The 15,184-nt window shown below is 38.0% G+C and overlaps 1 protein-coding gene and 1 long non-coding RNA gene across 4 annotated transcripts in view; one reads left to right on the top strand and one right to left on the bottom strand.

Moving 5' to 3' along the window:
* Positions 1–15,184, bottom strand: part of nt5dc1 (5'-nucleotidase domain containing 1) — a 163,770-nt gene that overhangs the window by 57,048 nt on the left and 91,538 nt on the right. For both annotated transcript variants that reach the window (XM_088002201.1, XM_088002202.1), the window contains exon 7: positions 11,070–11,244. In XM_088002201.1, coding sequence (XP_087858327.1) covers positions 11,070–11,244 — 175 coding nt within the window. The remainder of the gene's footprint in view (positions 1–11,069; positions 11,245–15,184) is intronic.
* Positions 7,712–8,860, top strand: LOC148153186 (uncharacterized). Of its 2 annotated transcripts, XR_015761859.1 has the most exons (3): positions 7,712–8,063; positions 8,133–8,247; positions 8,312–8,860. It is a non-coding gene; the product is annotated as an uncharacterized LOC148153186 (long non-coding RNA). The 2 variants fall into 2 exon arrangements; XR_015761858.1 differs by having other exon boundaries at positions 7,712–8,247.

Genomic DNA, 15,184 nt, shown 5'->3' with positions numbered 1-15,184 from the left:
GTTGAAGGAGGTTCGGTGCAGTGGTAACAGCGACACCAGACTTTACCACCGACACTGGACCTCCATGGGCCTGGTTGGATCGGTGATGTCAGTATAGCTCCTGTTAGCATCTGAAAGAGTGTTCAGCTCTCCATGTCTCAGCACGGCATTTATTTTATTTTTAGCTCGTTAAGGTAACGATGACCTGTTAGAGCCTTCATTGGTTCTGCTGGTATAAATGAGTGTTCAGGTTCCAGATTAGGTCATTCGGACGTTGTGTCCCACTCCGGCTCTCGCACTTCGTTCTCCTTTCTTTCATGTGGGATATTATCCAGATTTGCCTAAATTTTTAGTTTGATTTTTTTTTTAATTACAGCCAATAGTGACACAGTGTAGCATTATCTAAAATTACGCCAGTCAAACGCGATATGATAAACAACTACTCCGGTAAAGTTAGCCTTCCTGTGTTTACTCTATGGACTACAGTACAGAATAGACCAGAATGCATCATCGACCCATCGGTGAAAAAATGGCGACCTCTATGGGTGAAAGATACATAAAAGATGTAAAAATTTTTTTTAAGTAATTATGAATTTTGGCATATCACAAACAGCAATTTTTTGAGTAATAGGAAAATTGCAACATATTTAAGCCAACATGTTCAACTAGTCCTTGATCCTTTTAAGGAATCATATAGTGATGTTGACGACCTGACTGATGTTATAAGCACCTATGTGACGTTCCGTTAAGTCTGTGTAATAAAAAAAAACAATTAAAATATTTCCAAATAGCAAACCCTGGATGTCAAAATTGTTGAAAAATCTGTTGAACAAAACAAGAAAGGTATTCTGTGAAGGAAAGCTTGAAGAGGTGAATTTGCTTAAAATAGAAATTAAGAATGAAATATAAAATGCAAAATTGAATTACAAGGAAAAGCTGGAAATGTTTTTTCCTTGTCTATAAAAGATTAGGCCCAGTTTGTAATGGTTTATAAACAATTTTTAGATCAGAGATTAAGTGCATCAGGAAGGTTGTTCTTACTGGTTTTAATTCTGATAGCCGATTGGCAAATGAGTTCAACATGTTTTACCTTAGGTTTGATTCTTTTGATTTTTAGTAATGAGATTTCAAATCTGAAAAACAAACTTCTCTGCTCTGGTCACATCCCCTTTGATGTTCTCTCTGTGGCTGAATCTTTTAGATGCTGTAAGCCTGGAAAAAGCCCAGGTCTTAATGATTTTAAACCTGCTACACTGATTTCCCTCGTCATGAAAGCCTTTGAAAAAGAATTATAAAGAGTGATCATCTTATCAAGACTTGACAGCTATTCGGTCCTTTACAGTTTCCCTGTAGGGTCAGCACAGAGGTGCACCACCAGAAACCAACAAACACTGAAGAGAAGAAGAGCTATGATTAATGTAGTTACAGTTCTATCCATGTTTTAATGTTCAGTCGTTTTGCAAATAGTTGAAAGTTTAAACTGGCATGTTGAACATCTTTTATCTGGTCATTTTGTGGAATATTTAACAACTAGAAAATGGCACAAAATAAGAATATTTTTTCCACTCTGATTGGCTGCTGTTAGGCCTACCGATTTTAACTTGAATGTTCATTACATTTTTCATAGAGACCTGTGAGTGAAAATAATTCCTATTCCCATGGCTTTTTGTTCTCTGGGAAATTATTTTTGATAAATACAGAAACAAGCATAAAAATCAAAACATCTACAATAGTGATAGTAACATTAATAATAAAATAATAATCAGTGCAAAGTAGCCTACAAATTCTTTGGTGGGGGGCGGTGAGGGACCTGGATAAAGGCTGGGGGGGTGCTGGCCCAAAAAAGGTTGAGAAACACTGCCATAAACAGTGAATTCTAGTTCCTGTGGTTACTTTACATTTGGGACAATTTGGAGAGTTTATGGTGTGTACTTGATATATATATATATATATGGAGATATGTATACATTGTGCAAAATATTATATTGCATTTCTTTATATCGGTTACATACTAAGATTCTGGAAGGGAGAGTCAAAATGTCTTCCCACGCTTCTGAATCAATTGTGCTTTTCAGAGTTATGTTTCAGGTTGATCTCCATATTATCTTTCCTTAGGGTTGTAATTCAGCATGGAATCTTGACACAAATCTCCCACGTTTATGACAATCAAGAATTGTTTTCTCAAGCAAATAATAATCTCCTGGGAACTCAAGTGAGTCCATTTTTGCCTTAGTTGAAGATATTTATAAAAGTCCCTGGAGACAATGTCACACTGTGTTCTTAAGTCCTCAAATGTCTTGAATTTTCCATTATTCCATAGATCATGTATCCTAGTAATCCCAGCATCTTGCCAAAACCTAGATCAGGACCAGCACCCTCTACTGTCAGATCCAGGTTGTCTACCAATGTTGTCAGGGATGAGAAATTTTTTTCTGACCAAATATTTTCCTGAGAATGCCCCATGCCTTAATAGCATTAGTAATTAGAAAGTTATATTTGACAATGAGTGGGAGTTCTCAGTTTTGTTTATTTAACATATTTATAGGGTGACAAGGTTTACAAATACTTTCCTTGATCTCAAGCCATGGATGAGCATGCTTGTGGGTAGCCCACTGTGAAATAATTCTTGCATGTAAAGACAGTAGATTGTTCTCAACCATCCACCCAAGGATTTGGGAAGTTGTAAGACTTCATCTTTAATTTTAGGTTTTCTGCCTGCCCAAACAAATTCTGATATTGCTTTATTGGTTCCAACTAGATCTTTAGAGTCTATAAACAAAAACAACATAGACACTGGATAAATAAACTTAGGGAGAATTATCATCTTAATAAGGCCAACTCTCCCCAGAAAGTATATGGGGAGCTTCTTCCATCTCACCAACTTATCCTTAATATGAATAATCATGGGATTGATGTTTTTTGAGTACAGCTGGCTAATTCTAGGTGTAATGTGTATTCCTAGATATTTTAATCCTGTAGGAGCCCATCGAAATGGTTTGATGAATGCTGGTTCTCCATAGGTCACAGGCATTTAAAGGCATTATTTCTGATTTACCATAATTTACCTTATACCCAGATATCTTACCAAATTTGTTGACACAATTAGAGCCGGGATAGATTTCACAGGATCTGTCAAAGTTAAAAGTATATCATCAGTGTATAATAATATTTTATACACTTTAGTTCCTATTATTATACCTTTAATATCATTGCTTGGAGAAAGAGGGCTTCCCTGTGCCATCCACCTTCCCAGCCCAAAGGGTGCAAACAAGAGACCATTTGTCAACCTGTGGGCTTTTTATAAAGAAGTTTTACCCAGTTTATAAAATTTTCTCCAAGTCCAAATCTCCATAGCACTTCAAACATGTACTCCAATTTGACACGGTCGAAGGCCTTTTCACCATCTATTGAGACAATGATACCAGGTATTTGTGTCTGATTAAGGTGTTGAATAATACTGATAATTCGTCTGGAATTATTTGATGACAAACGCTCCTTTATAAAGCCAGCTTGGTCTATGTTGACTATGTTGCAGGCTACCTTTTCCAATCTAGTGGCCAAAATCTTGGATTAAAATCTTCATGTCAACACCAAGCAAACTAATTGGTAGATATGACGAACATTGTTCTGGGTCTTATCTTTCTTTGGGATTACAATAATATTTTCCATATACATGGTATCAGGTAGTTTAGATTTTTCAAGAGATGTATTAAAGACTCGTAATGAGCTAATTTCACCTTTTAAGGTTTTAAAAAATTCAACAGGATATCCGTCAGCACCTGGACATTTACCAGATTGGAGTGAAGAGAAGGCCTTTTTGATTTCTACAGTTGTTACAGGTCCTTCTAATAAGTTTGCCTGTTCTGGTGCCAATTGTGGAATATTTAAGTTATCCAGCAGTTCATGTTCTAGTGCGTCTTTTTTTATTTCAGAACAGTACAATTTTTCATAAAACCGTTTGAAGCATTCATTTATATGTTTATTATCCATATGACAATGACCGTTTTCATCCTGAATTAAGGATATAAAGTTTGTACCAGAGGATTTGTTTACTAATCTTGTCAAATATTTGTTTGGTATGTTTCCGTGTTCGAAGAACTTTTGCTGTGCAAATAATATATCCTTGTCAGCTTTCTTTGTTATTATATCAGATAGAGAAGCCCGAGCTGTTTTTAGTTCCCCTAGAATTTTACCTGATTTGGATACAATATATTCCTCTTCAAGTTTTTAAATTTTGTTTTCAATTTTATTTTGTTCTGCTAATCGTTCTTTCATCTTACGACTGGAATATGATATTGCCTTATGAGCATCCCATACCAATCTGAGGTCAGTACTAGGGATGTGCCGATCAGGTTTTTTCCTGCCGATACCGATACCGATCACCCATGAGGGCCGATACACCGATACCGATCACCGATACCGATCACATAATTATTATTTATTTATTTTTTATCATAAACACTACCGGTTACATTATGTGGAAAAAGGAACCATGAATTCACCTTAATTTAGACAAAAACTTGTTTTTAATAACTTTTTTCAAGAAGAAAACTAAACAAAACAGGCATTGTGCAAATTGTACTGCTATTGATAATAATATCTTTAACAGACTGATAACATATGAAGGCTCTGAAGAGGCTAAATAATGCAAAGAGCCAAAATAAAACCTCTCAACATTGCCAAGAAGTTCAAGTATAAAACTTAACATTCAAAGGCAAAAACAGGATCCATTACAATAAACAATCCAGAGTTACTGAATGAAAACTTCCTGATAGCATGGCGGCTAGCTGGTTACTGCTAGCTCTGATTGGCTGTTTCTGACTGAGCGGAGTAATTATGCAGAACAGGGAGGAGATGGATTATTTTTTTAGAGATTATCTGTCTCATGTTAGGACAGCGAAAGTTTTAAAACGTATGTAAAATTTATTTTTTTTAAGTTAGATGCTGCAGCTTTAAACAGGTTCGGTGTGAGAGTCACTACCAGGTGGAGCAGAAGCGAAGCTCCGTCTGTCAGATATTACTACCTGTAGCGTAGCAGCGGTTCAACAGGAGAGCAGAACCAGCGTCTTACATCGCAGCTCGAAGACTTAAATAATTTTGTGGGTTATTTGTTTAGCTTTCTGACCGTCATGCTAATCCGGGTGAGTGTTTGTAGCTGTGCGCTGCTTTACCTGCTGTCTGATCCTCCATATGTCTTTTTTACTGCAGTGAGCCTCGATGTAGCCAAACTCCGTCAAGTATGGCTTTGTTTTTATGTCATATTAGCTTCGTTGTGTTGATGCATTTTGACCTACTTCAATTTTCCGCTGCAACACTCAAACTTCCCCTTTCACTCAGTGCGTTATAGTTCCACATCGCTTAGGATTTGTTGCTGCGCGTTTGCGCAGAGTGAAGGAAAGAGGAGACCAGCTGCACAGGCAGGCTGGAAAAGAGGTGATCGGTATCGGTAAAAGAGACAATGATCGCCGATCACCGATCATGCACTTTTTCACGAAAATCGGCCCGATTATGATCGGTGACCGATCGATCGGCACACCTCTAGTCAGTACTATTATCATCATTGAATTCTAAATAAACATCTGTCTGCTCTTCTAGCAATTTTGTAAAGTCTTCATTTAGCAGCAGCAGCAATCTATTTAACCTCCATGAAGCTGTGTGATCCAGTGGTCTGGCCGGTTGCATCACCAGCATAACAGGAGCATGGTCAGAGAGGGAAACAGTTCCCATCTCTGACTCTTCCACAAAGTGGACCAAATAATTCGACATAAACAAATAATCAATGTGTGTCATCATTGAATGTGGCAACGAGTGAAAAGTGAAGCTTTCTGTTAAGGGGTTGAAATGCCTCCATATGTCTATTAAATCCAGTTCTTCTAAAATAGTTTTTAGACTGGGTGTTTTGGGGAGGGCACCTGTCCATGACAGGGCATAAAGAGCAGTTAAAATCACCTCTGATAAGTATGTTTGGGCAATCCATTCAGCAATTTGATTAAGAAGCACAGCGAAGAAATCCTCATCATTCATGTTTGGGCCATATACAGTACCAAGTAAAAAACTCTCTCCATATAGAGTACCTTTAATCAAGATGACTCTACCTTCCATGTCTTTAAATGTATCTAAAGCTGTGAAAGGGAGATTTTTATGTCTTAAAATTATGATCCCCCCTTTTATTTGTTGAATATGATGAGAAATGAACTTGTCCTACCCATTCTCTTAAATATTTTTTATGTTCCTCGTCTGTGAGATGAGTTTCTACGGTACTTGGGTCCAGTCCTTCTTTAAACTATTTAGAATAGAATCATTTTTACTGCATTATTAGAACCTTTTACATTCCATGTGCAAGCAGGAAGAGGTGGAGACTGCACCTGCTGGCAGGGTGACTGCAAGTGGGCCAATAGCGCCAGAGGGCGCTCAGTATAAAAGCAGAGGTGAGCTCCAGTCTGACGTTGTGGAAAATACATATTAGTAAAATAATAGAGAGAAGTAAAAAAATATTAAATATCATGAAGTGTTTAAGAGGCAAAGAATGGGGAGCAGGTAGGAAAACTTTGAAAATATTATATATTGGACTTATTAGATCGGTAATAGATTATGGATGTGTGGTATATAATTCTGCCTCAAGTCACTTATTAAAAGAAATAGATAAAATACAGTATCAAGCGTTAAGAATTTGCTGTGGGGCAATGAAGACGACACCAGTGTCAGCACTACAGGTAGAAATGGGGGAAATGCCATTGGAGTTAAGAAGGAAACAATTAGGAGTAGGGTTTTGGGCAAACGTAAAAGGGCATAAAAGAAATTATCCTATAAATAATATATTACAACCATGCCAAGAAAGTGTTAAGAGTGTAAATGTAAATAGTTTTGGATGGATAATAAATAAGGACATAAAGGAAATAGGATTAAATCAATGTTTAATTAGCCCGGTGGTGGATTTTTCATGTAATCTGCCTTGGATACAAAAAGAGATGAAAGTTGATTTAACATTGTTGGAAGAAGGAAAACAAACGGTAGAAGGAGAGGTGGAAAGATACATAAGAAGGGTATATGGAGAATACTTACAAATATACACAGATGCATCGAAAATGATAAATGATAGAGTAGGAATAGCATTTATAATTCCAGATTTAAACATTATGGAAAATAAAAGGTTAACGGATAGTTTGAATGTATACACAGGAGAGTTACTGGCTATTTCAATGGCGTTAAAATGGAGTGAAAAATTAAGCGAAAAGAAAGTGTTAATTTGTTCTGACTCAAGTAGTGCATTAATAAGTATTATGGAACAAGAGTCGGAAGCAAGACAAGACATTCTGATAGATATAAATAAATCAATACATAAAATGGGAAAAAATGGATCTACTGTTAAATTTATTTGGATTCCGGCTCATACCGGAATAGTTGGAAATGAATTAGCAGATACATTTGCAAAGAGTGCGAGTAAGAGAAATGAAGTTGAACTGGAAGTTAAGTATAGTAAAAATGAGATAAGGAGTATAAGTAAAATATATTACAAGAAGAAGTGGCAGGAACAGTGGGAGGGTGAAAAGAAAGCAAGGTTTTATTATAATATTCAAAAAAAAGTGGGGGAGTGTAGAAAAGAAAATAGGAATAAACAAGAGGAAGATATTATATCTAGGTTAAGATTTGGACATGTAGGGTTAAATAGCACTTTGAAAATAATAAATAAACATAGTACGGGGTTATGTAATTTTTGTGGAAAGATGGAAACAGTTATACATATTTTTATGGAATGTAATAAATATAATCTAGAAAGAGAGGAATTAGTAGAAGAGTTAAATAGGAATAAAGTTAAATTAAATATTAGAGATCTGCTACAAAAATCATCTGGAGATGTGGTTTTTAATTCCGTGTTTAGGTTTCTTAGAAAAACAGGTCTAATAGGGAGACTATAGGGATTAGACATCTGGTTCATGCTCCAGTCCAGAAGGTGGCGGTAATGCACCTGGAAGTTGTTTGCCAACCGCCATAAAACAAAAAGAAGAAGAAGAAGAAGAAGTCTGACGTTGTTTGCTGTTGACACACCGCGCTTCCGTGTTGAGCTGTCTGTGCGCCGAGTACAGGTGAGGTTGGCTACCTGCGTATTTACAGCTGCTTATACATTGTAGTCATGTAGAGCCTTTTATCAGCAGAAACGGACGGGCGTATTTACCTCCACGTTGATCGTGGGTGAGGTGGTTCCTGCAAAAAGTGCCAACATTTGAGCGTTCCCATTTGGGTGCAAGTGTGGAGAGCTTGGCCTAATCGGTAGGTGGAATGAGTGACAAATCTTGTTTTTTATTCCTTTATTTTAAACTGTTTTATTATTTAGGAATCTCGACTGATTGCCACACATAACGCTGCTGCTTTGCCTGCACCAAGTCACTGCTTACTTAGCGGTTGCGAGAGAGAGACCGGCTGCCTGGGACACGCCCCCCCCCTTCCGAAATCGAAACAAGGAGCGGCTGATCGCATTCATTTCGGATTGGATTAGGACTGGGTTGCTCATTTTGCTGTGCCGTCGAGCACAGGGATTTTTATGGTTTTATTTAGACATTTTTATTTCTTTTATTGCCTGTATTTTTAACAAATTGTCTTTTCTTATTTTTATTTTCTAGACCACCGGTGGTGCGCTCGGGACTGGATGCGGCGTCCCTTTTTGGTGTGACTGTGCAGTGATTAATACCAATAGGTGGAGGGATTTACAAGGAGTGAGTGACCTCACGGGTGTTTGTTTTGATTTCTTTGCTTTGGAGCCTACCATCCAGGACCTGGCCGTATCCACCGGTAAGCCTAGTCGGATTTATTTTGTGAATTTTCTTTTTGTTCAGATACAGGTATTTTTTTACTCCCTGTCATAATAAATTTTTATTGTCTTGAAGCCTGTCTCTCGCTTTTTTGCAAAACCGGACCTGTGTCCTTTCATTAATTCCTGGGTGAAAACCCCAGGTGGCGTTGTTGGCAACAAACAACATTATATAGTCCAAACCACGGAACGCCACACTGACAAGCCAACAAAAAAGTTCCAAGCAAAAACCAAAACATTACACAAAGCTTGGACCAGCCTCCAACAAAGAAACTGTAACATAAAAAGATAACAATAACAAACTTGTCATAGCCTAACTCTAAGGTACAGCAGGTGTGGGGGCCAGTGAAAAACCAAGATCAGAAAAAGAATTAAGCACTCTGCCCTGTCTGGGTCTAAATATTAAGCCACCGTGGATATACGAATGCCGGATATAATGAAGATGTTTGACCTCAACGTACCGTTGTAAAACAGTATAAGCAGAACTGATTTAAAATTATGACTGTTATTAAGGTACAAATCTTATGAGTGTTGTGTTTACCTCGCATTATTGCACAGTCTTTTATGCCTGCTCGGACGTGTGGAAAGATCCATGTGAAGTCATTTATGAAGTGTCTTGATGAATTCGTTAATTTCTTTCATGTCAGAAAGAGATGTGGTCGTCCCATTTTGGCTGAAGATCTTGATAACCAGAGGGAACAAGAACGCGTATTGACGCCGGCCTCGCAGCCGTCGCCGAGCGCCTGAGGATTCCTGTCTCTTTATGATTACTGCAGAAAAGTCTTGGTAAAAGGAGACTCTGCAATCTTCTACCTGAATTATTCCTTTATTCCTTGCAGCGCCGAGAATCTTTTGTTTATCGATGTGGTTGTGTAGCCTCACCAGGACTGCTCGCGGATGGTCTTGGTCGTTTCGTCCCGCCGAGGGTCCTGTACGGTGGGCTCTTTCGATTTTTTTCCGTGTCTGCTGCAGTCCCAGGACTTTAGGAATCCACGCCTCGAAAAAAGCCACCGGTTCTCTGCCTTTGATGGCTTCTTTTAGACACATAATCTTAATGTTCTGGCGCCCGCTGTGATTTTTGAAACTGTCCAGCCTTTCCAGTGCCCTTTTAACAGTTTTCTCCATACCGTCCATTCTGGGTGCACTTCTGGTTGTTACATCCTCCAGATCAGAAATGCGCTGTTCAGCAGTAGCCATTCGCCACATCATGCTGTTGAATTTCTCTGAGAGTTCAGAAACTGATTTAAGAATTGCAGCTACTTTTCTGTCCAGTATTTCTTCGATATTCTTAGTAACTCGCTCTACTATAGTGTCTTCTTATAGAGTATTAGCTTCTTCCACGTCACTCACAATGCACCCCTGCTCCATATCTTCAGTCACAGTCTCGGTCATTTTGGCTAGCTGCGGGTATGCTAGTATTAGCCCCACCTTTGCCACCTCCTTTCTTCTTTTTGCTCGATGCAGCAGGTACATAAAAATTATCTAGAGATATGTCGAAGCTTACCACAACTGTTTCAGCTCACACGGTGGGTTGTTGTCTTTAATAGTTTTACTTCGACCCAGAAAGGAGACGAAAGACACACAACTATTCCGCATCGTGCATCACGTGATCCCCCCAGGGTCCACCAAATTTAATAATCCTCTGAAGACCAATGGGCGTATGGGGCCAAAGCCCAGTGCTAATGTGGTGGACCCTCTTTTTGTAGGCCCAGGGATTATGTTTAGAAGTATGACGTGAAGTAAGTTTTACTTAACGTTAGGATAAGTGTTAGGGCTAAATGCCAAACGAGTAGAAATATGTGTGTGTATGTGTGTGATTGGTTGGAGAGAGAGTATCCAGTTTTGCCTCCACTTGGTATCCAGTTGGTAAAACGGGATAAAACTGAAGCGTATCCAGTTTTGACGCACAAGTTATTTGCATACAAATATATTTGTATACGACAAATAAAAAATATGAAGATTATTTCATTGTTCTTTATTAGCAGCCAGAATCTGTCTTTGAATGACTCATCCCTTTTATTTTCTTGAGTGTGAAAGAATATCAGTATGTTACTGTCTTTCCACTGACACACCAGAAACTAACAGAGCTCCTCCACAGCTACATCTACATCCTCCTGTTAAATAACAGGAGGATGTAGACACTCAACCGCTTCAACTCAAATGAACAGAACAAGTGAGCCAACACAAAGTAAAATAAAACCTGATGACACGTGAGAGAGTTGACACATCAGAGACCTCCAGAGTTGGTGTCACTCCAGAGTGAAAGACTGGTTCAGTCTCTTACCCTAGGATGAATTCACAGATGAGTTTGCAGTAGTCACTGTGGGAGCTGGTGATGAGGATGAGGATCTTCCCAGCGGTCTTCATGCTGCGCAGCCAGGTCTTCACAGAGTCTGAGCAGGGCTGCAAGTAACGGGCTGGATCCCTCTTGATACTGGGGAAGTAAGTTCCTGCATCCTCTGTATAGAGACACATTTCTATAGTAAGACAACTGAGTGACTGAGTAAGCAAGGCACATTTGAATATATGTTTCATTTAATTCCAGTTAACCAACTGAGATTGTTAATGACTGCTTTACGCCCTGAGGAGAGTCCCAGCACTCATATCAGGACATGAGTTTCAGTTTCTGCATAGCTACAGTAAGCTCACATATGCACCGAGAATTTCATATAAGATATTTTTTAGAATTAAAAATGCAGCAATAAATTGGCCCAGATTCGCTGTGTCAGGACCGACAGAACACAGGACCAATCTCATCCATCAATCTTATCTACCCCCTCCAAGGTCTGAAAATCAGTCACTGTCCTCATTTGCTCTCACCGCAGAGCAAATGACAGACCTGCCCACTAGGTCATGTCTGCATGTGCATGGTTTCAGATAGTCATCCCACTGTTGCCCACTTAATTTTCTTGGCATATTTCATAACTTTTCAAACAAAATCGGTGTCTGAGAAAATCAGAATCAGTTGATTAAGGTAAGAAATGCTGAAACACACTGTTGAAGAAGATTTTAAGTTATAGTATATTTTGGGAAATATCTGGCTCAATCTTCTTCTCACTGATCCCAGGTTCTGTAGCCACACAGACAACAACAATGAGTGTTGACTTCACAGAATTTCAGAGTTTAATTCAATAGAAAACGTATGAAATTACAACAGAAACTGCAGAACAACAGAGACATACATTCATTTACCTGAGACAAAGAGGATAGAGAAAAAAAGGCAAAGACACGTCTTTGGAGAGTGCTGATGCAAAAGCAAAATAAGGCAGCAATCTGATTTGTTACTCCTGTGTACAAACTTTTATAGTAAAGGCGTGTTTTTCCTCTTTAATATATTCAAATAAGGCGTACCTCTGCTTGACCAGCTGGAAGCTATTATGGACACTCTTAAAAGTTAGAAACTCCTTACAATTTACTTCCAAGATCAAAGGCCATTTTATCCCCTTTGTTTAAACAAAGTGAGAGCAGAGTTTCTCCTGAACTCCTGCTATTTTAAGGCTAACTAGGCAACGAAAAACAGAGAAAGATACTTCACAGATGGTGTGAAATCTGGAATCTCTCCCGCTTTCTCCCTACACAGGAAGAAACTTAAAATCTTGTATATAGCTGAAGCAAAGGTTATCTCCACAAACCTAATTTTGTTCTTCTGCATTCAGCACTTCAAAAGATTGAGTCTTGCCGTAAACCAAAAGTAATACATAAAATTGACAGAACAGAATGGGGTAAAATTCCTTTTTCTAACCTATCAAATATAATATTAAATCCTGAGTATAAAAATTAACACAATCATTTTCCAAAACCCTTTTCACCATAAACCTGAGCAGTTTTCTAATACTAAACAAAACATTTTCTATTTGATTCTGATATAGTAACAGATAATACAATTTCAAAATACATTCATCACTGACTAAATTAGTAATTCTAAAACTACGATTAAACTATTTTCAGTCAGAGCATGCTATTAATAACTAAGAAAAATGTCTTACAAATTAAATGGTAGTGGTTTTAAACATTCTATGTTGTATTCAGTTTTACACCGTCCCAGATGTTAGTTTTGGAAGACTTTTTGATCTTCCTTGAACCGAGCAAACGTCTCTCTCCCACGCTCATCCAAGTGATACTGCCTTCCTGCAGATGCTACTTTTATGGCCTTCTGTCCTCTGATAACACAACAGGAGCCTCATTGAGAGCTCCCTTTTGATCTCCATTTTCCTTCCCGTAAGTTGAATACTTACCCATCAATAGTTTAGTTTTAAATCATTAACATAAACCTGTTCTAAATTAAGAAATTTGTTCAAAATAGCCATGGTCAATATACCTTTTCTCATGCCGTAAGATTAACTGTATTAAACACTAAAAATATTCATTTTTCCTCAACAACACACACTACAAGGGCTCTGCTCATGCTTACAGTGCAGTGGGATGGACTGCTAGTGAGTGGCTGCGATGTTCTGTTTTTCAGGAAACCGTGTGTGCGTGCGTGTTTGCGAATAAACATTTATTTAGCCTATTTTGTACATTCTTTGGATATTTTTTTATTCATATTTTTGAGATTTTTGCATATAGAACAAAGGTGCTTTCATATCCCTGACTGCAAAAATGCTGAGCATAAACAAACTGCATACATCATTAACTCCAAGATGAATGTTTCAAGGAACAAATGTTTAATTGATTTATTGTTTATTGTGACAGGCCTCGTGTGCTGTACCCCCTTTTGTAGGGTTAGAGGTTAAGGTTTAGAAGTGTGATGTGAAGAAAGTTTTAGATAGGGTTAGGGTAAGTGTTGGGGAAAAATGCCTAACAAGAGTAGAATTACAAATGTGTGTGTGCGTGGTTGTGGCAGGTTCATGCAGTTATAAGTGGGACTTTGTGCTCAGAATGTGGACACAGTTGTTGGCTTGATTCTAACCAGATGCTTTTATACTAGGCCTGGCTCCATAGCACCCCAAACAAAATGCTTTTGGAGACCTGGTTGTAATTTGGAAAAGTCAGGGTAAAGATGGGCAATATGAACTTCAAATTTATCACAATACTTTTGCTAATAAGAAAGTGACGACAAAATATTTTCAACCTCTTTTCTATGCTATCCCTGGTAATAAATTAACTGTATGACACTATACATATGTGTGTATATGTTTTATCATATTAAATTGGCAAACAGTCCAAAAAATCATCATCTTCCATTTCCTCTGCAAAAAAATGGTTTGAATCTTTATTAAATAAAGCATAGTGACTGTCATTCCAGCACTGTACACTTACTTTATCATTTGCCTTTCAACTAGCAAGCTGAATAATCTGGTAGCACACACAAGCTTGCTACCAGATTCTGATACATTTTATTGGTCAAAATTAATTTTATTATTGGTCAAACTGCATTGATACAAGTTGACTGGCAATCTGTTTTCTAATGTAGAAAACAGATAGTAAAATAGGACTCAGCAGTTTTAAATCTAATACAGTAGTTTGACTAACAAATATGAAGTCTAAAAAACACTTTATTCCTGAACAACTCTCTACATCAGTGCAACAGTTTGCCCTACAAAACTAAATAAAAAATGATACTTTCCACACCTAACAGACACCTTAGCTCTTCACTGATAACTCGGTGTGCTGTCTCACTTTCCAGTCCTGCATTCAATAACTTGCCAAACATGAGCCATGGCTCTCAAAAGGTTGAAAAGCACCTTTTGGCTTTTTTTTGGCAAAAAAAGCCAAAATATATATTTTTTCTCCTATCATTTTGAGCCACAAATATTTCACTAAAATATCTAGTTGAATCCTATCTCTCCCTCACTCTGACTCTCTGCATCCTGATGTTCCTGCATGGCATTCATGTATTTACAACAGATATATATATGGAGGGATTTTCTGCTATAACCCAAGAGCACACATTTTCTTTCTGAAAATAGGATTTCATGTCTTTTGTTGTCAAAACTTTTACTTACATTTTTATTTTGAATGCAGGACTTCATTGTCATATACAGAACTCTGTTACTTTGTTACTGTGTTTACAGCAAAGACTCTTACAAGTGTGAGCGCTGTGTGTCCAGTTCTGAGGGAAAACCGTTAGAGCTGCCGTCCCTTAGTGTAGGAGGACCGGAATGACTTTGTCATAGTTATGGGGAAATTTGATTAATATTTCTTTCCCCGGAGAAATATCATCCATGAGAGAGCCTGCTTTCACCAGTGTGTTCAGCGGCAAGAAGAAAAGTTGTTTGTCTGTGCCATATGCTGTACACATAGCATCCCACACACCCTTTCCCTTGCTACAGAGAGTAAAGAGACCTGGAAAGAATGGAAGTTAATGGTGTCATAGAACGAGTTACACAACCTACTGAATGGTGTACTCTCATGGTCCCCATTCTTAAAAAGTAGTCTAAAAAAGAGCCAGGTCTGCTG

Source organism: Poecilia mexicana, unplaced genomic scaffold, assembly GCF_051168715.1.
Source record: "Poecilia mexicana isolate PSO_F unplaced genomic scaffold, ASM5116871v1 scaffold_21, whole genome shotgun sequence".
Lineage (NCBI taxonomy): Eukaryota > Metazoa > Chordata > Actinopteri > Cyprinodontiformes > Poeciliidae > Poecilia > Poecilia mexicana.
The sequence above is the reverse complement of the archived record's forward strand: the minus strand, read 5'-3'. Positions and strand labels throughout refer to the sequence as shown.